At 42.6% G+C, this 26,715-nt stretch overlaps 1 protein-coding gene across 2 annotated transcripts; it reads right to left on the bottom strand.

Moving 5' to 3' along the window:
* Positions 1-460: 460 nt before the first annotated feature.
* Positions 461-22,199, bottom strand: tm9sf4 (transmembrane 9 superfamily protein member 4). Of its 2 annotated transcripts, XR_014553604.1 has the most exons (18): positions 22,094-22,199; positions 21,332-21,431; positions 20,986-21,142; positions 20,179-20,323; positions 16,807-16,930; positions 13,734-13,855; positions 13,351-13,462; positions 13,011-13,081; positions 12,455-12,587; positions 10,980-11,061; positions 10,736-10,811; positions 7,436-7,519; positions 6,444-6,619; positions 6,139-6,202; positions 4,746-4,865; positions 3,127-3,216; positions 1,296-2,582; positions 461-780 (listed from the first exon to the last, which is right to left on the bottom strand). XR_014553604.1 is itself a non-coding variant. In XM_083657157.1 (17 exons), exons 1-17 carry the CDS (start codon positions 22,172-22,174, stop codon positions 2,433-2,435), a joined length of 1,887 nt encoding a protein of 628 aa, XP_083513283.1. In that variant the 5' UTR covers positions 22,175-22,199; the 3' UTR covers positions 1,188-2,432. The 2 variants fall into 2 exon arrangements, 1 of the variants encoding a protein (XP_083513283.1); XM_083657157.1 differs by lacking the exon at positions 461-780 and having other exon boundaries at positions 1,188-2,582.
* Positions 22,200-26,715: the final 4,516 nt, after the last annotated feature.

Raw genomic sequence — 26,715 nt, 5'->3', positions numbered from 1 at the left:
GAATCGTTAAACTTCCATTATTTCATTTACAAGCACAATGATAGAACATTGAAGAATTACTATTTTGATCATGGTTTCACGGTTATGTCTCTACCTATAATAAAAGGTAGACATGAAGTTCTGGACAAAGTCATATCTAACGATAGAAATATTCTCAGATTTGGGTCAGGGACAACATCTCGTCAAATGGGGGTCCATGGCCCTAAAGTGGACTACATTAGAGGCCATGGCCCTAAAGTGGTCTACATTAGGGTCCATGGCCCTAAAGTGGACTACATTAGAGGCCATGGCCCTAAAGTAGACTACATTAGAGGCCATGGCCCTAAAGTGGACTACATTAGAGGCCATGGCCCTAAAGTGGTCTACATTAGAGGCCATGGCCCTAAAGTAGACTACATTAGAGGCCATGGCCCTAAAGTGGACTACATTAGAGGCCATGGCCCTAAAGTGGACTACATTAGGGTCCATGGCCCTAAAGTGGACTACATTAGGGGTGAGGTTGAGAACCACTGGCCTAAATGTCAACTGCCTCTATTTGTAGAAACACATGGAGTCAGCAAGATGTAGATCCGGCTGCCTTTCAAAAACTTTGTCTCATACATTTGAACTCATATCCTAAATGAAGCGTCATTCTTCAACCAAAAGGATCATTTGAAATCAACATTACAAACAGCGATGTTGCACCCCCGTCCATATTATGCATAGTTCAGCAGACCAACAGCACTGCTAAGGCTACACCAATCTGGGAACCCAGAGTCTATTTTTATTTGAAAAAATAGACTCTGGGAACAGCCCTACCGTTTTTCCCCAGCTTCCTGTACAGCGCGCCTCTCCTGCCACCATCACTTCCTTTTCCGTGTCCGTGCTCCACTGTTTACAGTCTGAATAGCAACTTGCGCTGCAACTTTCCAGTAATTTTCCACTGTTGTTGTAAGACGAGTTGACGTCTTCTATGCAGTGTGTTTATGCATTAGCGTTATTAGCGAATAGCCGGAATGGACGCGGAAAAGGAAAGCGGAAGTGACGGAAAAGCCACCGTCACTTCCTTTTCTGCGTCCCATTTCGGCTATTCGCCAATAACGTTAACGCATAAACACACTGCATAGAAGACTCATCTTACAACATCAGTGGAAAATTACTGGAAAGTCGCGGTGCAAGTTGCTATTTAGACTGTAAACAGTGGAGCACGGACGCAGAAAAGGAAGTGACGGTGGCAGGAGAGGCGCGCTGTACAGGAAGCTGGGGGAAAACGGTAGGGCTGTTCCCAGAGTATATTTTTTCAAATAAAAATAGACTCTGGGTTCCCAGATTGAGGCTACACTGATGGCATGGTCAATGATGGGAAAAATGTTACATTTCTGCAAGTGACTGCTGGAAAAGCATCATAGACATACCGCGTTGTAGACAAAAACATCATAAACATTTCCAGAACAAAAGATCACCCCTCAACATTTACAGGTTTTGATTCCATAGCGTTTCCGTTTCTCTAGCTAGCGCCAGAGGCTTCACCCAAGCACTATAGTCCATTGATTCAGGGGCAACGGGTTCACATACTTTAGCACATTCGGCGTTCAGTCTCATTTAGGCCAAGTGGACCAACGTTTGAACATTAAGGGGAGACCATTGTTTTGGAAGGAGAAACCGATATTTTGATTGCAGTTGTGGTTAAAATGGTCACACCAGGACATGGAAACTGCAGTAAAAAATAATAGAACATTTTAATATCCTTTCTCGTGTTACAATGTTGAATTTCCCAGCATAATTTCCGTATGAGCTCAACCCAACAAACTTAACGCCATAACCACAGTTTGACCCCCCGCCCCCCCCAGCCTTCCTCTGATCATAAAAGTCTCTGAAATTAAACAAAACAAAAGCAAAAACTACATTTGAAAACCGAGAGAAACAGGAAAAAAGAGTGGAGGCAAGAATTAATGTCAAGTATGATGAAAAATCCTTCCCAGAAACAGATTTTTAAAACAAGTGAATTCTGAGATCAATGTGAAAGAGAAAAAAAAAATTAAAACCTGGATAAGTTAGTCTCGCCCAACTCACAGAACACACACACGAAAAAAGACAAAACAAAAATGTACAGAGACCGTCACGTGACATACTTTGGCCCATTGTGTTGTGTGCAAGGTGAACCAGCAGAATTCCTGAATTGTCCCGTCAAAGAGGAAAATTCACTCCGTGTCTCTGTCTGGTAAAGAAGGGAGGGAAGGAGGGAGGGGGAGAGAGAGAGAGAAGACGTTCTGCCATCTTGCCGTTCATCCCCCTCCGACCAGTGGGTGGAGCTGTCGCGCCATAAAAAGCCCACCTCATGCTTCCTTCTGTACACAAGTCAGTGCTTGCTGGACATGAAGAATAAAAAAAAATGTATTAAAAAAACAGGATGTGGCAAAGAAAAAAAATCAAAATGAAAAATCAAAGGACAGTCAGTCAATCTTGACAGCAGCATAGATTTTCCTGATGAACATGTAGGCTGCGTAGAAACCAATTGTGCCTGTTAGCAGCCAGAAAGACAGGACCATCAGCGCGGTGTAGCCAAAGTATAGGAGGGAGGGGATGAACTCCACTATGTCCAACTGCAGAGAAAAGAGGAAGAACTATCAATGTGTGCTGTCCATCGCTTTTCTTTATATTGGCTATTACAACTATTTCACACCATTTTCACCATTTTTCAAACAATTCATCTTTTTTTTATCATCACCTATATTATCTTTCATGTAAGTATTTTCTACCCCCTAAGAGCTAATTTATTTTGTTTAGTCCGAAAATAAATGCGTTCGTTTCAAACGATGTAACACTGCTCACATACTTCCATGCCTCTTTCACGTTGGTATCATGTTAAGCAATACATCCACTAGTGGGCAGTGTACGGACAGAAACCTCCGTCCTTATCCGTATTTAACGTTGAGCATAATTGGGCCTTAATCCATTTCCAACTTATGAGAATATATACCATAATTTATAATTTATACCAGAATTTAGTTGACATTTATTCATAATAAAAATATTCATCTGAAAAACATGATTCCTGCAGTAGCAAGCATCACATTAGCTGCAGTAGAATTAGAGAAGAGCTTGTTGTGGCCTCGTCAGACGTCACAACAGTCCTCAGACCGTTACCTTGTTGACAAAGTAGAAAATGGCGTAAATAAGGACGTAGAAGGCTGAGCCTCCCGACACCAGGAACGTTCTCCACCACCACCGGTAGTCCTGTTGGAGAGCACAAACACTTAAGAGTGTGGGTGGGTTAGGGTACATGACTAAGATAAGGTTCAGGTAGATACTGGAGGGACCACATACTGTTAGGGATTTTTCAATACAGACACTGGTTCTGCTACCATTTCTTAACTCCCAACTCCAAAATACCACAAATTGTCTAGAATAAAGTAGAATCAGACCAAACAATTCATAGCAAGAATGAAAACTCTAAAACTTGATTTATACCATTGTAACCCATTATTTCATGGTTGTGGATACTCATTTGGGGGGGATCAGATACTCTTACAATGTTAAATATCATCAATCTGTGATGTTCTGTGTAATCCACTTGTTATTTTGTGATAGTGTTTATTAACTCATTGAGTGCCAGCCACTTTTGGAGAACGGACGCTCCCAGTGCCAGAGTTTTCAGAGCGTTTTCAGTGATTTCTCGAGGCCCACAGAATATTGTGTGATATTACTATGTAAACACCGAACACGCAAAAAGAACAAGGAGACTCTATTGTATCATCAGCAAAAAAAAGTTTATTGATACCATTTTCCGTTCTTTAGTTATGAGCCGGAGAAGATAGGTTGTTTTCAGCGTTTTCAGGCATTTCAAATTATAAGCTGAGATATTCAGCCTTTTGTGAAATGCAGCATTTCAAGCACATTCACTGACTCTAGATACGGTAATATTTTCTGATGTAGTGATGTGGTGTAGTTGTGTCCTGCCCTGCGTGCCCCACCCCCCTCCCCCCCCTCAGCTGAAAACTCCTCCCCACACTAGTAACACACAGCCTCGCACCAAGCGTCTAGGAAGCCTGGGAAGCGCCGCCTCCCAGGCAGCGCAACATGGAGAAGCCACACGCGGACTGCAGTGAAAGGTTTGGCTTTTCAGTGTCGCGCTGCTGCTTTTCTAGCGGCTAATCATGTGGAGAAACTATGCTGACAGACAGACAGAGGCAGAAGGACTCAGTTGTGTGCGCGGATTGACTGTGTTCGCAGCCCCCGTCAGTTGCAGCCAGAACAATCTACATGGCTCTGGAGTGCAGCATGAGCGGGTTCTCTTTCATCAAGGCTATTTCAGGCTGTGTATTCCTGACATTTCTGTAATCTGGAGAGCACTGTCGCCACCTAAGGGTTCTGTAAAATAGGTTATAGACCTCCAATAGCTACTATAGTTGTACAGGAGCTGCGGAAGGCTTTGATCGACGTCCCACCGTCAAAAAACGCATTGGACGTCGAAGGACGTCCGTGGCACTCTACGTCACTATTTAATTGGACGTCGAAGGACGTCCATGGCACTCAATGAGTTAATTATTAATTAAATTGTGTTAATTAAATTCAATGCGATTGACATTACTGTGATAACAATTTCCTTCAAAAGTTCCCTTCATCTCCTCTCTTGATTCAAAAATAACAGTTAGTTATGGGTGCATTAAACACTTTTGGAAGTTGAAACATATCGATAAGGAAAATGTACAGCTTGGTATGATCGTAGGTATGTGTGTGTTTAAGCGCAGCGTAGACGTGCTTACCTCTGCACAGAGCTGGAAGTAAACCATGACAATGCTGATCTGGGAGCAGGAGACAACCAGGATGATGAAGACCAGAAACAGGAACCCAAAAAGGTAATAGAACTGATTCTCCCAGATGGCCTGTAGGTGGCGACACACACATACGTTACTATACATGCAAGGAATATTTCAATGCTTTACATCAAGTCCGTAACTTCTTAACCCAACGACTAAACGGCTGACACAATCAATCAATCAATCAATATCCATTATTTAACCAGGTAAAAAACTCATTGAGATTAAAACCTCTTTTCCAAGAGCGACCTGGCCAAAACGGCAGCATAAAGACAGTTACATCAATACACAAACACAAAATAAACAGATAAAATACAGTCAGTCACACACTCAGGAAACAATAGTTAGGTTACACCGCAGGGCAATCACAAGAGCCAAGAGAACTAATTTCTCTGTCTCTTAAAATTGACCTGAATTCCCCCAGAGTTATAAGATTAGATAATTTCAAGTCCTTCTGCAAATCATTCCAGGTAAAGGGGGCAGAAAATTTAAAAGCCTTTTTACCCAGTTCAGTTCTGACTCTAGGGACCTGCATCTGAATGATGTCCTGAGAGCGCAGGCCATAATGGCTGAGGTTTCTACACATATGTAAACACAGATATGTAGGGAGAAGCCCAAGAATAGATTTATAGATAAAAGTCAGCCAGTGAGAGAGTCTACGGACAGATAGAGATGGACAATTTGCAACAGCATACAAAGTGCAATGATGTACACGATAGCTGCAGTTAGTCATAAAACGCAAAGCACAGTGGTACACCATGTCCAGTTTCTTTAAGTACTGACACTAATTGTAACTGGACCCTCACTCTAAAGGGGACCCTTTTCAAAGTGAAGGAAGGCTTTTGGTTCTAGCCAATTTCATTTCAGGACCTTTCTTTCTGTATGAAGTTATGGATACAAGTACAACACACACACGCAGAAACACATGCTTACAACGTACACCTCAAAGCGGTCTTCACAACTTCTTTTTAACCCATTTTTATCCCCCATTAAATGTTTAATTTATTTATCCTGGTTGCTGCTCCACCCTCTGCCGATCTGGGGAGAGCCGAAACTGGCTCCGTGCTTCCTCCGAGACATGGGCAGTATAGCCAGCCGCTTCTTTTCACCTGACAGGGGAAGCTTCACCGGTAGGACATAGCACGTTCGGAGGATCACGCTATTCCAACGAGTTCCCCTCCCTCCGAACAGGTGCACCCGAACGACCAGAGGAGGCACCACTTCAGCGACCAGGATATTGCATGTTTTTGGTGAGGGGTTCCTATATGAAGGAAACCCCCCAAGCGGTCTTGACATATAACTCATGACAATAAACAAGGAGCAGAGCTGTTGCACTCACACTGAAGATGAAGAAGAGCTCGATGAACATGGCGCCAAATGGCAGGATCCCTGCCATCAGGATTCTAGTGGAAATAAAATCAATCAATCAATCAATCGATTTTATATTTATATAGCGCCAAATCATAACAAGAGTTATCCCAAGGCGCTAAAAGGCAACATGTTTGGACAAAAAGTTTTCAACCAATCTATATGACATTATACACGGTCTTTCCATACATGGTGCTCACCGGCGGTTTACTTGAGAGCATCACCGTAGTTGGTTGAACATGAAAAGTGGGCGGGTGTTAAGATTGATTTGCTTACCCAACAAATTTGTTCATGTACCAGCGCTGCTCTGGGACCTGCCGAGGGATCTGATTGGTGCGTACGGGGTTGTCGTACGGCTGCTTGCGGAAGCCAAAGTAGTAGCCCAGGTAGACCAGGGGCATGGAGATGCCGAACCACATACACAGCAGGGCCAGCATGGTGGTGAAGGGGACCTGAGGTGATCAGAGGAATGACACAAAGATGAGGGTAGGGTCATTCAAAACCATCTGCTTGTTTTGATGATTAAAAGCTAAGAAGTTAAGAGTAAAACTTCACGCTCAGATACTCGGTACACCTTTTTGTTGGACTCACTTTCCCGAAGATGCCTCGGCTACTTTGACTTCAGTTAGTGATAGCCTACATTTCCCAGAATGCCTTTCGACAACCCCCAGATAATGTAGCTGAACTTGTTCCATTCGGTGGAGGTTATACAGTACATGAAGGTGGAGAGAGCAATAGTGATAAAGATCCTTAGAGCATGGGGGTTAGTTTTCCAACTATTTTCTTTTGACCGAACTACACCCGCTAGCTGCAAGCTAGTTCCTACATGAGACTACAAAAGAAAATAGTTCCTACATGAAATTGCTCACAACAAAGTCTGTGCATTATCTACCGGGTCATGATTTCTGGAAAGAGACAATGCTGTTGAGTTATTCAAATGTATTTTTTGTGGGCTTCGAGCACCACAAGCCGAGTGCCATCCAGTTCCATTGTATTCAAGAGAAGGCAAACATCTCTGTGGCCGATATCTCCAAAACTCAGGCAACTAACACAAAACGATATAGATGGATAAATAGCACTACAGGTGAGAGGAAAAATATGTATTTTGGATTTTAGGGTGAGCTGTCCCTTTAAAGTGATTTATTTCAATTTCAATTTCAATTGTGATGTGCATTCTAGCTTGCCGTAGGTGGATTGACACACTGAGCTGAACACACTGAGCTGAACACACTGAGCTGAACACAGTGCGTCTGAGTCATAACACTCACCGCCCCGGAGGAGTGCTCTCCCCAGATGAAACAGTTGAGGACGAAGCAGATTCCGAAAACCACTGCAGGATACAAAGTTGCCGTCTGCAGGAGACAAAAAACACAACAACACTTAGTGCAGTTTGCCGCAGGTTTGTCAGTTGACTTTGTGTGACACACCGTGACTGAAGGAGCACAGATGTGCTGTGAAAAGGACATCAGCGACAACCTCTGTCTTCATGCATCACAGCACCCAAAATGAATCCAAAGCAAAGATGTAACTTGGTGGGCTGTTGATTTACCTGCAGGCCCCCAAATATTAACAATGTATGGGAAACTCTGCAGTAACATCAACAAAAAACTGGTAATATGCACTAGTGGAAAATAGACTCATAAATTGATATGCGTAATTGTGGTTTTGGGCGAATAGGATTTTTTTCTACAGTTTTTTCTTGGTTAGGAGTTTAGGTAATTAAGTCTCCTGTAATTTTGGTTCTTTTTAAACAAGGTAAGATTAGGATGGCTACTTGTGTTAACTTTCCTTTTGTTTATTACTTGGCAATGTACCCACTCTGAAGCTTGTTCCCATGAAAACAATAAACAGTTTGGGGCTCAAACCAAGTACATTTTAAGAACATGTTCTCACGTAGGGTTATCTCAGCTGCCATCAAGCACATGATCAAATCTGTGCATTACAATCAGGGGTGTAGTGGAGGCAGCTGTCTAGGCCCTTTGTTATACTCCATCTTCACTAATGATCTGCCGTTGTGTGTCAAAAATGTCAACACAGTTATGTACGCTGATGACACCACTCTGTATAGTGCCGCCATATCTGAACAGGCTGCAACTTGTGTCCTAAATAATGCCCTAATAGAAATAAACAAGTGGGTTGAATGCAATAAGTTGATTTTAAATATTCCCAAGACTAAGTCCATTTTGTTCGGATCCCGACATATGTTGGCCAACAACCCTCAACTAAAACTGCTAATAAATACCACAAATATTGAACAAGTTGACACAATAAAACTTCTGGGCATGACAATTGACAACTCACTATCCTGGCCTAAACATATAAATAATATTGTCACCAAAATGGGAAGTGGAATCAGAATCACTAGGAAGTGTTCTGCGTTCATCAGTCCCTCAATACTCCAATCAGTTATTCATTCATTGGTTCTCTCTCATTTAGAATACTGTAATCTGGTCCTCTGCTTCACAATCTGATCTGAAAAAGTTGCAGGTTGGTCAAAATAAGGCGGCTCGTTTAGCACTCAGTTGTTCATACAGAACAAGTATAAACTTCATGCACGCACGGCTGTCGTACAGAAAATGTCTCTGGGTCTCCTAATGTTACTGCGGAGCATAATTAGTCATAACAAACCATCCAGCTTGGCTGATCAGTTACATATGCCCTCTGGGCATGGATACAGCACTAGAGGTGCTGCGGCTGGTCACTTTACACTCCCAGCTCCAAGAACCAATTTTCTGAAAATTACCATTATATATAGATCAATAGCACTCTGGAACTCTCTGCCAAAGGACATCATATATCTACTGATTCTGATTCTGATTCTGATTCTGATACTGTTAACAATAAAACTACTTTTAGAAAACTAACAAAGCAATACCTTGCCAAATAGCTTTTGTCAATCTGTTCAGTGGTCTATTTCATGTTTTTTTCTCTGTCTAGTGTGTTTAATTGTACTGTCTGTTAACAGGTAATTTAATATTTTCACTCAGTTGTATATCTGTTGACCTTATTAGTTTGTGTTGTTTACAATCAGTGTGTCTAATTGTCTTTTTATCTTATGTTGAGTCTATTTTTTTTATTTTTGTATTATATGTTTGTATTTTCTATGTCCAGGACCCCAGGAAGATTAGAGGTGCATTCATGTCCTTCTAATGGGGATCCTTTAATAAACTAAACTAAACTAAACGCAGGTAAACACAATTTACCCACCCCTTTGAAATGGGTTTACTCACCTATCTTCAGATCAACTGCATCAATCAATGAGGGGGAACAAGGTGGATAAACTACTGGCCTTGGATAGTTTACCCACCTCTGTATTTATCACTACATCCCTGATTACAATTCATGGCAACTGTGCAATTCTCTATAGTCAAGCAAAGGTGATGAAAATAACTGACCATTTAGTGATTAATACAGATAACATGAATAGGTGACTTAATATTGAACTTGCTCCTGAAACCTGCTACCTCTTAGCCTTAACAAGTGCATCACATTGGATTGAAGGACTTCTCAGTGCAATTTTCACACTTTGCAAAGTCATCCTTTGGGCCGGATTGGAGCCTTTGAGGGGGCCGGATCTGACCCCCGGGCCGCATGTTTGACACCCCTGTTCTAGGTCAATATTAGATGAATGTAGATATGTTAATATTCCTATGAAATTCTTAGGCCTATAGAGTCAAAATGTTACTCTATGATGTTAGGAGTGTGAACTGGTCAAGATGAGCTCTGATAGTAAGACTGCTGGTAGCTGAAGTTATCCCTGTGTGTTATGAGGAGTTTTACAGGTCTTTGAATGTGTCCCAGGACACATCAATAAGTGATGTGTCCTGGGACATATTATACTAGCAAAAGAAAAAAGAAAAACTGTAGTTTAGAACTAAAAGTAGTTTCTTATGTCTATAGAGGTTTATTAAAAAGGGTTATTCAATGTTTATAACAGAAAGCAAAAACCTATACATTTGATTGAAGTGTAATTGCTAAATTTGTGTTAAAATGAATGTTTTACAATTATTTGGAGAATGTTTGTACCAAAAGGCATACTTCACTCTTTTGCCTTAACAAAAAAGTTAAATATAATTCAACTTAAAACTGTAGCAGTATTGTTTTTGTAGTCATTCTCAATCCAATAACACAAAAAACTTAAAATATTGTGCTTAGTATGTGGCAACAGCAGCTGATCCAAGTTTGATAAAGATTAGTTTCGGCTCTCCTGTCTACGCACTTACTTGGCTCCAAGCCCTCGATATCATACACACCCTTTTGCACAAATCTGTGTCTGAGTAAATGAACATCCCACGCTGGTGTTTAACTTATTCCTAGTTCTGATACCCGTTGGAGCATGCAATCCCTAATTGGTGTGTGTTCTTGGTGTGTGTGTGTGTGTGTGTGTCACCTGCTGGCTGCTGTGGGTAGTGCTATGACTAATTGGGCGTTTTTGGCCATTTAATCTGCCGGTACCCGTGCCAAATATGAACGTTGTCATGCCGACGGTGTGTGAGGAGAATGCGACAGAGATACATATGGATACACAGACGTACGTTTGCCCTTTCATGCGTTATAGATGTACTCACACAAAACGCTCCCTTCTTCCACCGGTGGCCTTTCAGTGTGCGGTACAGTCTGCCAGCAAAGTATCCGCCGAATACACTGGAGGAGAGACAAACAAAGCATAAGCAGTGTTATATCAGGGGAAATTTAAAGATGGAAAATATGAAAGACACAACATGAAACTTGGTTACTTCCTACTTCCTGACATCTGCTTTGGTTTCCGTGCTATAAAGCAACCTTAACAGACACATGAGTTATGGGTCTTACCCCATGAACATGAAGAGGAAGCAAGCAGTGGTCATCAAGGCTCCTCTACTGGACGGAGATAACATCCCCAACATGGCCACAACTACAACACAAATGCTAGTCAAATAATACCACAATACATTTCATGTGTTACAGCAACCATGGCTTCACATGAGACAGACAGAAGAGGGGTAGCAGGACACAGTATGAAGGAGGAGAAGGAGAAGCAGAAGCAGAAGAAGCAGAAGAAGAGAAGAAGAAGCAGAAGAAGAAGAAGCAGAAGAAAAATCATCATCATCATCATCATCATCAAAAACACAATAATATTGCAGCTTTCTCATCACAAGCATCTTCTTCTTTTGTTAATGAATTACTTTTTCTATTCTATTTAGAATCGAGGCTACAACACAGGACAATGTTATACTCATGAAGGCACAGGAGTCTTCAAAGCTACAAACGATACTATACTTTGATCTCATGTGATCCTGCAGATAACGTTTAAAGCTATTTTCTTCATTTTATGCTATTTACATTTTAAATGGAGGCTTTGCCAATTTTCAACCCGCTTTCTATCATTACATTGTCAGTAATTATGCAGATGAGCAGCCTTTACCTTGTCTTCATGTTTTCCTGCACACAGAGCTCCGCAGTTTACTCCAGCACTTCCTGTTCAGAATGATGCCAAACGCAGCATTCTGGACAGGAAGTGAACAGATGCCGGTCGAGGGCGGTTGGTATCGTTTCTTTTTATTTTCTCTGTATGCGCACGTCCACGGAGAATCGCATCGAGAACCTTAACGAGTGTTATGGTAAATGGTAAATGGTAAATAGCCTGCATTTATATAGCGCTTTTATCCAAAGCGCTTTACAATCAGTAGGTAGTCTACATTCACCCATTCATACACCGATGGCGGCAGGCTGCCACGCAGGGTGCCTACACACCATCGGGAGCAAGGAGGGTTAAGTGTCTTGCCCAAGGACACAACGACAGCAGCTGGGAGGGAGCGGGGATCGAACCGCCAACCCTTGCGTCATTGGCCGACCCGCTCCACCTCCTGAGCTAAAGCCGCCCATGTTATGACCCATACCAGCTGGCGGGGGGCGGAGTTTCTGTAGGCAGTCAAACGTGGATTACTTGATGCAGAAAACATATACACAAAGTGAACACTGTCTATCTGCTTTATATTACCGAGATCCTTTAAGTTTTAGTTGTTGTTTTTTTATGCTCAGCATAAAATCAGAACAAGAATAGTCAATTCAGACTGAGGTCCAAGCAGGAAGACTGGGGTTTTACAGTCAGGGCCGCTAAACTCTAAAGCTTGCCACAAGATATAATAGCCAAGTCTTTATCATATTTAAATGATCTTTTAAAGACATATTTTTATAGACTAGACTGATATTGATTTTTCGTTTCAGTTTGTGAAAATGTCTGAAAAGTCTTAAGTGAAAAGTCTTCAGATATACAGGAGGACTGATGATACGAGAACCAAACTCACAGATGACGATGAGGATCATGCAGAAGAGCTGGATGCCGGAGCCCAGCAGAGAGCTGAGGATCATGGGATACTGAGGCGGCCTGAAGACATCGCCGTGAACATTCTTCCATCCCGACTCCTCCATGGTGTCCTCCTGGTGAGGGGAGGAGAACAGTCTGCTCAAAACCCTGCTGTACAACACATCATCATCTAGAACATCTTCCATTCACTGAGCCTCCCCTGAAACTGTTTGGAGCCTCCCCTGGGGGAGGCCCACCTCCCACTTTGAAAACCCCTGATCTAGAACATGTAAAAAAAACAACAACAACGTATACCTGAAGAAATATAATAACCCGAAACTGATTTCAAATCAGACAAAATCAATTACGCTAATGAATGAATTCAAAGGCATAGGTTTTCTTGGAGACGTCCGATGCGATCATAACTTCTGAAAAGTTTAGTTAGAAAACTGTGGCATTTTAAAGCTCGATTACTAGTGACTGGTCAATCGCTGCATCCCTATGCACAAGTCAACAAACAAATATAATTTCTTCTGCTTGCGTGTGTGTTTCCTTACTATGTCATCTTCTCTATTGTAGTTGGCGATGTCCTTCCTCAAGGTCCGGATAATGATCATACTCAGAATACCTGACATGAGAGAAGGCAGGGCAGGAGGAAGAATGACCGAGGCGCCCAAGTGTCTTGTAAACAAAGCATGAAGTCAAGGCTCCAATTTAAAGTTTCATAATATTTCCATACTTCAAGTTTGAGATATTGCAGATTTATGAAGAGTGCGGTTACCACCCATAAGGTCATATCCACCACAGGTCTGGTGAGACACTTAGCGTGGACGTAATGATAAGACGTCAAGCTTCGTTAGACAGGACGTGTGTCAGTTAACCAAAGAAGGGACATACCGGACAAGAAGAAGACGACCACCACAGAGTTGACGATGGAGAACCAGTGGATCTGGACGTCGCTCATGGTCAGGTACGTGTCCCATCGAGAGGCCCACTTCACCTGGCTGTTCTACACAGAGGAGACAAGAGGCTCAGCCATGTTTTCCTTTAACATTCAGTTTAGCTGTCGTCATCAACTAAACATTCAGTTTAGCTGTCGTCATCAACTAAACATTCAGTTTGAAAACTGACACAGCTAGAAGAAGGAAAAAAGTCTAAATGCTAGAAATCCAAGAATGCAAAACGGAGTTTCAGAACCAAAATGATCCCCCCACATAAAATATGATAGAGCAAACACAGAGCTGGGGGCTTATGGCAGGGTTTGAGGTGAGCTCACTGACCATCCACTTGACGGAGTAGGTGAAGAGGACCTCGTTCTCCTTGGTCGGGTCGATCTCCTGGGGCGCGGAGCTGCTAGCCTCAGGCAGGGTGCACGTCCTCTCACCGTCAACAGGCTTCAGGTCTGAGAATACAGACAAGAAGGTAGTATTGTATAGGGGTGGGGGAAAAAATCGATTCACCTAAGTATCGCGATTTTTAATGTCACGATTTTTTGGATCGATCTTTTATTCCAGAATCGATAATCGCAAATTTAAAAAAAAAATTTTTTTTTTTTTTTTTTTTTGGTGCTTGCAGTCAGGCCACTCACTGAACAGCAGGCCAGGCGCCGCCTACTGGTTTACTAGTGGTTTTATTACTTTATTAGTTAGTCTGAAGTAATAATTACACTTCAGGGTTAAAGTGGGTGCATCTCATTGTAAAATTGGACTTCAAACGGCCCAAATCTGGATTCAAACGGCCCAAATTTCACGCGCGTTGGCCCATATCGGCCTGGCCTGCTTGGTATCTAATGCCCGGCCTGAATTATGATCCCAGTCCGCCCCTGTTTTTAACTATATCGCCCAGCCCTACTCATGATATATAATATACAGTCTCTAGTGTATGATTCAACTTTTCCCATGTTCTAATCTAGTGTAAAAAAGCAAACAAACTGAAAAAATAAAAGAAAAAAATAAACAAAAATCGCAATAAATCGTAATATCGAATCGCAATAATCGTAGAATCGCAATACTTAAGAATCGCAATATAAATCGAATCGGCACCCAAGAATCGTGATAGTATCGAATCGGGAGATAAGTGAATCGCCACAGCCCTAGTATTGTATGGGAAGCGAGGGAGGCATTTTGAGAAGACAACCTTAAGGATACAGGCTATGTGGCTTTGTCTACTGATATTTGTAGTGAAGTTTATTATGCAAGTTCAACTGGGGAGACGACCTAAAACCATCCACCTCTCTCTAGTTTCATTCATGCTTTCTCTTTACCCAATCAGAGTCGGTGAATACTTTCCCTCGAGAAGCACACGATTAAACACGATTTCAGACGGCAGCCCGTCTTTATTGTCACACGAACACACTACAACACATGCATGTAGCCACTACACACACTCATGCTGACGGTGGCCGGTGAAATATGTCCTCTGCATTTGACCCATCCAGGCTTGTCCTTTCCTCCAGGGGGCAGGCCACGAAATTGCGATGCGAGTTTTGACCCACCTGTCAATCACAGCCACAGATGTGTACACGTCGGAAGCGAATTTCTGAAAAATCGACCGTGGTTCGAAAAAATAAACACCACAATAACGCTCCGCGAAACTTCGCCATTGGTACGCACGGTTGCATTGACTGATATAGGTTCGGAAAATATTATTGACGTGCGAATTAATCGCACGAAAAAAACGTGCTCGGTGTGTAAGGACCTTAAGTGTTTATTAGTGGCCAGGCCAGCGAAGCGGCAGGGCCACTTATTGAGTTTGCCCGTATTATTATTATTCTTCTTCTCCCAGGAAGTATGTATGAAAATAAACCAAATTTGCACAAAGGTCCAGGCCCATGCCAAACTCCGTTGACGCGAATTTGGTGCCAATAGTCCTGATGGTGGCGCTACAGCGACCGTCTAAAGTTTCAAACTTTGAAAATTCATAACAAATCCGGCCTATGTGCTACGACTTCGCAACTTTCACCGAAATGTGCGCCCAAATGAGGAGACACTTTTGTACACTGCAATCTATGGCCAATTATGAAGTCTAAAGACTGCAAAACTGCCAAAACTGTCAACTAATTAAACCCTACTCCCACATTTTTTCTTCAAACGACACCAAACTTCAGCATCTGCATCGTTAGACTGTCCTACACAAAAGCTTCAAACAGATTTTCGATTGATCAGAAATTGAGCCCACAGTGCATCAAAATGTTGAATTCTGCCCCCATGTATAGCCTAAAGAGCATCTTAATAGGTTGTATTTGTGATGTCATCAGTCACTCGAGCAATTGTGATGCCATCAGTGATGTCACTCGAGCAATTGTGATGTCATCAGTGATGTCATAAATCCTTCCTGGCTCACCCTATATAAGTGGAAGCAGTGTGTGTTTTTACACGCAAGCATCCAGTCCCATAAAACACCACCAGCAAGTATCCAGTCTGTCCATAAGAGGAAAAAGCAGCTCCTGCTGGTATATCAGTTGTGTGACCCCACAGACCTGCAGCGTAGGACCGAAGAGATACAAACTCCCCAGGTGGCTATTAATCGCTCAGCCTCCCTCTCCATCTAACATCAACTCCGCCAGTACCTCATCCACTCTACAACAGTGAGGCAAGTAACTACTACTTTTGTTTGTGAATATACTGATTCCTACTTGTATTGTTGTGAGATGCCTCGCAACAAAAAACGGAATCAGGTGATGAAAAAGCTACATGCTGCAAAGAAACCTGAACCTGCTTTGAATCCCTTAGTTTTAGCTATGCAATGTTCTAAGCAGACTGGATGGCATGCAGCAGATGCAGATGATAGAACGCATCCAGAATCGTAAGAGACTTGAGACTTGACTTGGACTTGTGACCAAAGACGTGAGACTTGACTTGTCTTGGAGTATAGCTAAAAGACTTCAGCCTTGACTTGGGGACTCTAGCTCAAAGCCTTGAGACATGCCCGGCCACGACCCATTGCTGCGCAGCAGCTATAATTGTTTATTTAGGTTTGTTTATTTGCACAAAGAAAATGAATAACAACAGATAGTACCTTAGAAAGTATCTTAATAAGCTATTATTAAGCTATACCTATTAGTAAGCTATTAGCTAACTAGTAAGTGCTTATTAAGCTAGCCTACTTTGAATGGTAACACACAATGACTGTCATTGGTAACAGACGATAAATGGCGGTCAACTTATCCATAATATCTGCATGTTTGAGCTACAACTTGCGCTGTGCATTGCCGAAATCAAATTGCCTCCAATGCGAGACTCGTGAATGACATGACTATGACATTGTGACTTTCAAGACGTCTATTCGTCTATATAATATATTACATGTAATCTATTACTTTTGTAATGAGGTACCCCCAACACTGTCACTTACCCTCGACCTTGACGCTCTGGGGCACGACCTCGAAGCGCACCACCCTGTAGTCGTGGTCATCGCCCTGCTCCAGCTTCTCCCTGTGGTAGTACAGGATGAAGGAGAGGTGGTTGTGGAGATAGAACTGGGAGGGGGGGGGGGGAAAGAACACTTTATTAGTACGCTGCATGTTGGCAAACCCCCTCTTGTTAACATTGAGTCAGTGGAGTAATAATATATATATATATATATATATATATATTAGGGCTGTGCCGATTCACTTATCTCCCGATTCGATACTATCACGATACTTTGGTGCCGATTCGATATATATTGCGATTCACGATTATTGCGATTCTACGATTATTGCGATTCGATATTACGATTTATTGCGATTTTTGTTTATTTTTTTCTTTTATTTTTTCAGTTTGTTTGCTTTTTTACACTAGATTAGAACATGGGAAAAGTTGAATCATACACTAGAGACTGTATATTATATATCATGAGTAGGGCTGGGCGATATAGTTAAAAACAGGGGCGGACTGGGATCATAATTCAGGCCGGGCATTAGATACCAAGCAGGCCAGGCCGATATGGGCCAACGCGCGTGAAATTTGGGCCGTTTGAAGCCAGATTTGGGTCCAATTTTACAATGAGATGCACCCACTTTAACCCTGAAGTGTAATTATTACTTCAGACTAACTAATAAAGTAATAAAACCACTAGTAAACCAGTAGGCGGCGCCTGGCCTGCTGTTCAGTGAGTGGCCTGACTGCAAGCACCCAAAAAAAAAAAAAAAAAAAAAATTTTTTTTTTTTTTTTTTTTTTTTTTTTTTAAATTTGCGATTATCGATTCTGGAATAAAAGATCGATCCAAAAAATCGTGACATTAAAAATCGCGATACTTAGGTGAATCGATTTTTTCCCCCACCCCTAATATATATATATATATATATATATATATATATATATATATATATATATATATATATAATAATGCCCTCCCAAAAAAATAATTGGACACGAGCAAATAAAAGCAAACCTGTCACTTTAGTTCTTATTACAAGTGGGCAAACAATTGACTTCTGTGCCATTTCTACAGTAGTACTGCTGGTAAATCCTGTTGTGTCTCATTATGCACATACACATAACCTGTTCTTTGCTGGATACATCTCTCTATGTGTGATCTGTAAGTGCTAACAATGCACATTTGTTCATCAGGACACATTTCTCTATGGCGAAGCACAACACTACTTCAGAGTAGACAACAGAGTGTGAAAGTCAAGTGCTTGTTGTGGAGGTTGAGACGAGGCGAGAGGCAGGCCTTATAGTTTGGTCGTATTAGTTTGAGATTTGAATATCACCAGCCATCAAATGTTGTTAAAGCCCCAATCAATAACTTTTTCACCTTAATATAACAGCTTTTTAAGTCATTGAATATGGTCCAGTGTATTCTAATCTAAGAGGGAGAATGTTGCCTCTATTGGTCCCACACCGCCCTCCAAAAGCCTCCGCTGGCACTAAGCCAGCGTCCCGGATGCAGCCTGGAGGCAGCATGCGCTGTGTACAGCTGAAGCGCTGTGTTCAGGAAAACAAGGAAGTAACTCGGTGCAGATTTGCTACGAAAATTACGTTTCACGTAACTATGGATTACTAGGGATCTCGCACGCTCAATTCCTAGCAGCTCGCCGAGCTGGCCAGCATCACTGATGATGTCAGATTTATGACATCAGTGATGATGTCATCAGTGGGATTTATGACATCACCGATGATGTCACAGTGGGATTTCATCAGTGGGATTTATGACACCACTGATGATGTCACAGTGGGATTTTAGCTTGACACTGAGGATAGCCTACGGCTGAAACGTTTGTCTCTGTCTTGTTGCTGCTGTGCAGAATACACTTTGTGTGAATCTGCTGCCGTGGTCTATTGACTATAGACTTCCATCACCTTCACAGTGGGATTTATGACATCACTGATGATGTCACCGTGGGATTTATGACATCACAGTGGGACAGACAGAGAGACAGAGAAACAGACAGAGCCATAGCTCCCATTTATATACTGATGATGATGATTATTTAATCACGTGGTGAGTACCCGATGTCACAACATGAGCATAGAGCTTTCTGGCGCTGTGTTTTGTTGACTTTGAACGGCGATATCGATACCGATACTATTGCACCCAGAGGGCGCAGTTTCTCCTTTAGCAAAACTTGGAAAAGTTGCTGAATGGGGCTTTAAGTGGCAACATGTCACAGCTCCGGGGAGCCAGACTCGTCCGATATAGAGGCCGACGCCCAAGAAGCACAGCGCTACGCATCGACAGCGTCAGTGCCTCTGGCGGGGCCAAGAGGGGGCGCCGGAGCGCTCTCCCTTGAAGGACGTCGTGCCTCGATAATGAGGGAAATAATGACTGGCATTGTGCCAGAAAGCGCGTGGTGAGTCCGACATGGCATCAGAGGAAAATGAGACTGCCGCACGGGGCGGGCGGGGTGACCCCCAGGTATCCTAAATTACTTTTTCATTTTGGATAGAACCAAACCTAACCACGCGTTCCAACATTTCATGCTCGTTTGGTTTGACTGGGGGGGAATCCAAAAGAAAAGAAAAGAAAGATATAAATAAATAAGTGGTGGCTGAAGATGACATCTGTGGTACCCGGCTCAGCATCACTGATGCTCTTTGCGTGCCACAAAAGCAGCAATAATGCATTATTCACATCCAGGGACGCAGGTGACAGTAAGCAGAGGCAGACATAAAACCACTCAGAAATCCTTCACTTAAGTGTCATATTTTTGCGATGAAAAAGGTGACTTGTCATCTAAAAAAGTGACTCGTTTATATATCCGTGCATAGCATAACAATCATTACAAGCCCTTTGTCTATAAGCCCGTGTCAGTCAGTCCAACTGCTTAACACCTTGATTTGGCAGTCACGCTACACCGCTTATGAGCCCATAATCAATGTTCACTGGAAATGGAGAGATGCTTTTTGGGCTAACTTAGATGGCTTTTAGACAAATAAATAATCAAGGCTTGGATGTTCCTCTGGTATATTCTAAGTCTGTAATTTGGCATGGAGCATAAAGAATTGACGGAAAGGTCATTAGATCATTTTATTTCACTGCTTTGCCATCGCAATCTCCATTTAACACTGTCGTAAAAAAGTGTGTTTTAAGTCCCAACTTATGCGTGTAAAGAACTCAAGTGTGTAAAGTGGCATAAAAATCTCGTGAAAGAGATATTTGATCTCAAGTGACTACCTGGTCAAATAAAAAAAAATACGCATCTGTCAACCACTGATTTGTGTGAATGCAACATTTAATAAGAATAATTATTATGATTGACCTATTCTCTCCCTCTGGGACGGGAGGGTCTAAACATCTACCTTGTTGTTGTCGGCAAAGCCTAGTCGGTAGCCGTGTTCAAACTGGATGTCCTTCACCACGTCCTTCTTCTGCTCCTCCTCTGCTGCCGCGTCTCTGTTGGGGTAATACTCCAACCGGGTGGCAACTGGCAGGTTATCTGCAATACTGAAAGAACAAGGACGTCTCTCGGGTTAGTTTGCTGCCACAGGTCGATTCTTAAAAACAATACTAAAGAGTCGAACGGCCCCCGAAATGTTGCATTTTTGCGGAATCGAACTGGGGTCTCCTGCTTGAGGGTCTACACAGTCTCACTCCCTGCGGGGTCACGTGACCCATGGAGGGGTGAACGGAGTGACAGAGCGATCGACAACGCCATCCGTGCACCCCCTGCTATTGTGGGAATAATATTGTGTAGGCCTACACGGCATGTCATGTTTTTGATTGATTGATCGATATCTTTATTGATTCAATAAATACATGATTGTGCATGACAATACAAGAAAAAATATTGATCAAAAGGAATTAAACACAATAAAGCCCAAGGGCTTGTTTCCATTGTGGTCCTCAGACCAGTGATCAAGGCAAACTGCGTGTTTTTTTAAAGGAGACACAACGGAATATCGCTTCATCCGTTTCCACTGCACGTATCGCATTTTCCTTTTATCGATACACCCGTCTTTTCCACCTCCCTCAAGCGTGAAAACTTTTTTTGCGATATTTGGAGGTTTTTTTGCGAATTTTGCAGTGTTTTCCACTCAGTCTTTTTTATGCGCAAATTGAAAAATTTCGCATAAAAACGGGTGGATGGAAAAAACCCGACTACTCACAGGTGAACATAATACTCCTCCTGGATTCGCTCGGCGACCAGCTTGCTCTCCTCTATGCTCAGCTTCTTCTTGTCGCACACCATCTCGCAGTCCTTGGGCAGGTTCATGGCAACAGTGTACAGCGTGTTCACAATACGGTCCCCCCGAAGCACCTCGCCTACATGAAGACAAGACACGCAGTGATACTTTCAGACAAATACAGAGAAGATAAAAAAGCACAAATCAATACATGGTTGAGTGGCTGAACAGATTAGCCGGAAAACTTTGCGGGGGAACTGATCTGCTTGCAGGAAGTGTGATAATTACATGATGGAGAGTAGCTAGAAGACAGTGAGTGTCCACTTACCCAGGTTCTCTGCCTTGTAGAAAACAGAGCCTGGCTTACAGAAAGGCAGCGAGTAGTATTCATATGGGAGCTGGGTCCGGGAGCTGGTCAGCTTTACTGCCTGAAAAGAAGAAGAAAAGCTCTAAAGGCTGATTGGACAATGGATATAGTGATGTGCACAATTCCACCAATGACAGACAAGTATGTCTCCACTCCAGCTAGGTTTGGGTAGCGAAACAAGGTACCAAATATGGTACCGGTACTTTTACAACCAATACTACCGGTACCGAATTGCAACCCAAATTTAGGTGCCTCATGTAGGTGCCATGATGCCCGAGCTGCTGAGTGAAATATTCGCTCTCCGGTGCTCCGAAACGGGCGCTGCGCGCACCTTCACTAACATTCTAGGGCATAACACATAAAATTATTGTTTGAAATCCTCTTTACAACCTCTTTAAATAAAAAAAATTGGTTTAAATAAGCTTTAACTTTTTTTTTAAAGTACCGTTTCAGGCACCGGTACCGTTTTAGAAGTATCGTTTTTAGCACCGGTATCGAAAAATATGAAATGATACCCATCCCTAACTCCAGCCATAGACTGGAGTCCAAAATGAAACTTATCATCATCACTAAATGTCTGATCAAGCAAAACCAAAACAAAATAGGGCAATGCTTCAGACAAAGTGATTGATGGGAGTTTCAGCTATCAGTTAAACAGTAAAGACAACAAGTGACTGTCAAAAAGACGGTGGAAATTATGAATAATATTCATTTTAATCTGACCTTAATATCTACTGTCTCCTTGTCGTGGAAGTCCCGGGGAGCGACACCAGGGACGTAGAAGGGCCGGACCGCAGGCAACATGGACAACAGCAGCAAGGCCCACCACGTCTCCTGCAGCACAGACACACCACGAGACATTTAACAAACCACGTCTCCTGCAGCACAGACGCACCACGAGACATTTAACGACGCAGACCAGACAAAGAGAAGACGCTGATCCGGAGAAACTTGTAATTAAGAGCTGCATATTAGGTGTTTATTAGCCAAATATAATGGATGAACAACCCATATGGGATTTGCAACACAACCATTGGAAACCACCATCTCACCTCATCTTACAGAAAAATATTAATAGTAATGCCTCGTAAAATACAAAGGATATATGAATAAGTGAATTCATTCACTACTGTCAACTGTACTGTCAGTACTGTCAACGTGTCAGAAAATGTTTGCCTTGGACAAAGCAAACCTGAATCTATAATCCATTCCCTTTCATGATGTGTGTAGGCTAAGTCAATTTGCACAAGCAGGAGGTAAAAGCTATAGCAACGCAGACACCTCGCTAAAACATGCTGTTCTGTCTTCGTCCTTCTGTGTGGGAGATTTGGTCAGATCAAACTTCACGACAAACCAGGGCTCCACATGAAGGCCTGTCCACCACGACAAGTGGATTTTCTTGTAGGACAAGTGGAAGAGAAATCTACTTGGCCCACCGGACAAGTCAAAACTCTAGTGTTTCCCACGCAGACTTTACTTGGGTGTAGGGCAGCAACTAACGATTATTTTCATGATCGATTAATCTGTCGATTATTTTCTCGATTAATCGAGTAGTTGTAAAATGTCATAAAATGGTGAAAAATGTGGATCAGTGTTTCAAGCCCTGCTACAAACGGTCAGTTTATGATGTCTGGGTCAGTCTTGTAGTCAAGTCACTATATCACCTTATGTAGAAGAGGCAGTCTGGCTTGAGAAACTAACAAGAAGTGTAAACACAATCAGAAGTTCTGATTGTGTTTACACTTCCTGTGACTCATAAACCTAGTCTGACTCATATGTAAAGGTAAAGGTAAAGTCCCACTGATTGTCACACAATGTGTGAAATTTGTTCTCCGCATTTGACCCATCCCCTGGGGGACTGTGAGTCAAACCAGGTTTGACCAGGTGAGTCAGACTAGTTTGAGCAGGTAAAACAGCCGGCGTTTTGAACAGGAAGTCGAGGCTACATAAGGCGACTAGCTCGAGTACAAGTTGAGTCTCAAGTCCCCAGTGCTCGAGTCAGCAAAAAAGAGTCAGAGTCGAGTCCCCATTGCCTGAGTCAGAGTCTGAGTGCGGAGTTACTGAATGTGAATCCGCATTTAGGCGGAACACGCGTGCCCTTGCACAAAACTGAATAATGTCACTGTATTAACACATTAAGTGCCAGAGACGACCTAACTCGTCTTACATAATCCAGCGCTTAAGTGCCAAGGACGAGCTAACTCGTCTTACATAAACATTTTTTTTTTTTGACGGTGGGACATCAATCAACCCCTTTTACATCTTCGAGATAACTATTTGGAGCAAGAGCATGTGTGTAATCTATTTTACCGACCACTAAGTGGCGACAGAGACCGAGAGAAGTCACAGCCACGGGACCCAAAAGCAGCCGCCTCCCGCGGAAATGGCTTGGCGATTTTACAGTCAGAAGCCCGGACACACACACAGAACGGACAGAGATCTCTTCCCCCCAGAGCCGCGGGGGCAACGCGCGAACACACACACACACACACACACACACACACACACACACACACACACACACACCGCGGGAGCAAGCCATTCAAGGAAATGGCTTGGCGATTTTACAGTAATCCATTTCAGACTCGTCCCCGCACGCAGGCAAGCAGGCAGGCAGGCACGCAGACAGACAGGCAGGCAGCACAACGCGCTTCTGACACGCCCGCTGTTAGGAGGAAGGAGGAGAAGACACACGGAGGGAGGAGTTTGAATGAGAGGGGTGTTTCCTGTTGTTATGGAGGAAATTACTGTTCAAAACTATTGTTTAGAATGTCTGACGGTCTTACTGATGCCAAAAATGAATGGTTAAAGTGACTGTTTCACAAAAAGCCATTTATCTCTGAATAAATTTCCAGACGCTGAAACCATGCTGTACTCAACGGCTAATATCTACATAACTACTAACTCTGCAAACTAACTCTTTTAGACAGAGAAAGCACACATTCTATTAGTTATTTTTAGATGATTGGTGTTCATGAATTCTTAACAGAAAAGAATCCTCGGCTGTTCTAAAATGAGCCAGAATCGTCAAAAACACCCCTGGCACAACTTACCTACAGGAATGAAAACATGGCTGGCATTCAATGTGTTAATACAGCTATCAATAACTTGTGCCAAATGATTAGGACCTATTACAAAAACAACAAACAAAAAACAGAATTTCATCAAATGTTTTTCCTGGCAGATAAATCAGGGCTTTTACCAGGTAGCTGTATGACAGCCCGTGTGAAAGGCTGAATGTCAGTGCAACAGTCAGTTTGTAAAGATTACCAATATATTATGCACAAGCCCAAACCAAAGCTGCAGCCTTGGCATAAACCTTAGTTACTTCCCTATTACACAATCACACTATTTTCCTAATTCTATTACCGCTATAGCTATCATCAGTAGCTTTAATCGTGAGGAAATTTGCCTAGCCACAAGTCAAATACATAAGTACAAATTAGTAAAAATGACTTGAGTACCTATAACGTTCGCTGGAGAACCATTCTAGCACGTTAGGTAAGCTAACGTTAACGTTACTGCAATGGCAGTGGAGGAGGAAACTGCAAGCGGTGTTCTAATAAGTTGACAGACATGACAAGAGCTAACGTTAAGCTAAAAAAAAAAGAGATGCTTGATGATCAATCAATCACTTCTATTGATTCGTCTTATGTTCGTTATGTTAGCCTCTTCTAGTCTGCTGCTGTCATCTTTGACATTCCTTCGGCTCTACCGACAAAAACCTAAACACTGACGGAGTTGCTAATAGCTAACACGCAATGCCAAAGTTAAGTGAACGCTAACGTTAGCTAACTTCGGCTTGCTGTGACGCAAATGACACCCTAACAACTGAGAACAGGGGCTATTTGTTCTCTGGCAGCATGGTTTAACACACCAGAGAAATGAAACAAACATACCCAGAACATCATTTGCCACAGCTGACTGACAAAACTAGCTAGGTTACGTTAGCTAAGTTTAGCTGGCTAGCAACATCGTCAACACTCATACAGTAGAAAACTCATTTGAACAAAGACAATAAACCCACACAGTAGCCGACTCTATGTGTTTATTATCCCACCAAAGTAAACATCCGCCGTGGCCACTGCCACGCCTCAATCACTGATTTCAATTAAAAAAAAGTACAAGTGAGAAACGATTTGAAGAAAAGATTTCGCTTTTCCACTTACCATAGCCGCGGCCGCCATCTTGAATACACGTGTCATTAGTGACGTCAGGGGAAGTGCTGTGGTCTTCCCCCAAAGCCAATTAATCAATATGGAATATGCCAAGTAATTAGTTTTTTGGGACTGTCTCCTTGGCCGACTCAGCCTACCTCAACAACCCGGGTTCCATTAGGAGAGCATGCTGCCCCTTGGCCACATTGGGATTGTCCCTTAAAAAAAAATATATATATATATATATATAGCCTATATATTTTTTTCTTTTTGATACCACACCCATGAGTTGCCAACCGTCCCATATGGAATCATGCTTCCCCCAAAGCCAAGTAATTAGTGTTTTGGGACAGTCTCCTTGGCCGACTGGTTAGCGTGTTTGACTTTCGTATAAGCTTGCCCGGATCCGTGCCCCAGTTTCGATTCCCCTCTGGTCAGTAGCAGCTGCTTAGCGGGAGGTAGTGTAACCACTACTTCAACCTGGGGTTCCTCAAGGAGACCACGCTGGCCCTTGGCCAATGGGATTGTCCCTTTTTAATATTTCGTTTTGATACGACACCCATAGGGTTGCCAACCGTCCCTTAAAATATGGAATCATGGTTCCCCCAAAGCCAAGTAATTAGTTTTTTGGGACGGTCTCCTTGGCCGACTGGTTAGCGTGTTTGACTTTCATATAAGTTTAAGCTGAACACAAATTCCCCAGGTTCGATTCCCCTCTGGTCATAGCGGGAGGTAGTGTAACCCATAGACATATATAAGGCTAGATGGCTTAAGGCGGAGTCACCAGCGTCGTTGAAGCGCCGCCATCTTGCTACGGCAGGCTTTCTGGTACGTTCTCTGGTAGCTGTTGGAGGGTGCACAGACAAAAATACTCATAACTTGCTGAAATCTTGACGGATTTACAAACGGTTTGGTTTATTACAAGCATATTCCGTTCCCGAGATATGGCAACAACAAAACAAAAAACACTAAAAACACTATATTTTTGATGGGCTCCAAATTACACAAAAATTATACCGAAGCATCTATGCCATGAGAGGGATTCAGGCACAAAGTTTCATGCAGTTTCATCCATTTCCCTAGGAGTTATGATCATCTGATGTGATAATACTAACCCAACAACAGATGCTCATAGCTCCTAGCAAAATGGATGAAACTGCATGAAACTAGGTGCGTGAATTCATCTCA

Source organism: Poromitra crassiceps (genome assembly GCF_964638095.1).
Source record: "Poromitra crassiceps genome assembly, chromosome: 20".
NCBI lineage: Eukaryota > Metazoa > Chordata > Actinopteri > Beryciformes > Melamphaidae > Poromitra > Poromitra crassiceps.
The sequence above is the reverse complement of the archived record's forward strand: the minus strand, read 5'-3'. Positions and strand labels throughout refer to the sequence as shown.

Coding starts and splice junctions, on each gene's coding strand:
- tm9sf4 (XM_083657157.1), bottom strand. CDS start 22,174: ATGTTGCCTGCGGTCCGGCCCTTCTACGTCCCTGGTGTCGCTCCCCGG. Junction 21,143..21,331: donor CTACAAGGCAGAGAACCTGG/GTAAGTGGACAC, acceptor GTCTTCATGTAG/GCGAGGTGCTTCGGGGGGAC. Junction 6,203..6,443: donor TACATGAACAAATTTGTTGG/GTAAGCAAATCA, acceptor TATTTCCACTAG/AATCCTGATGGCAGGGATCC.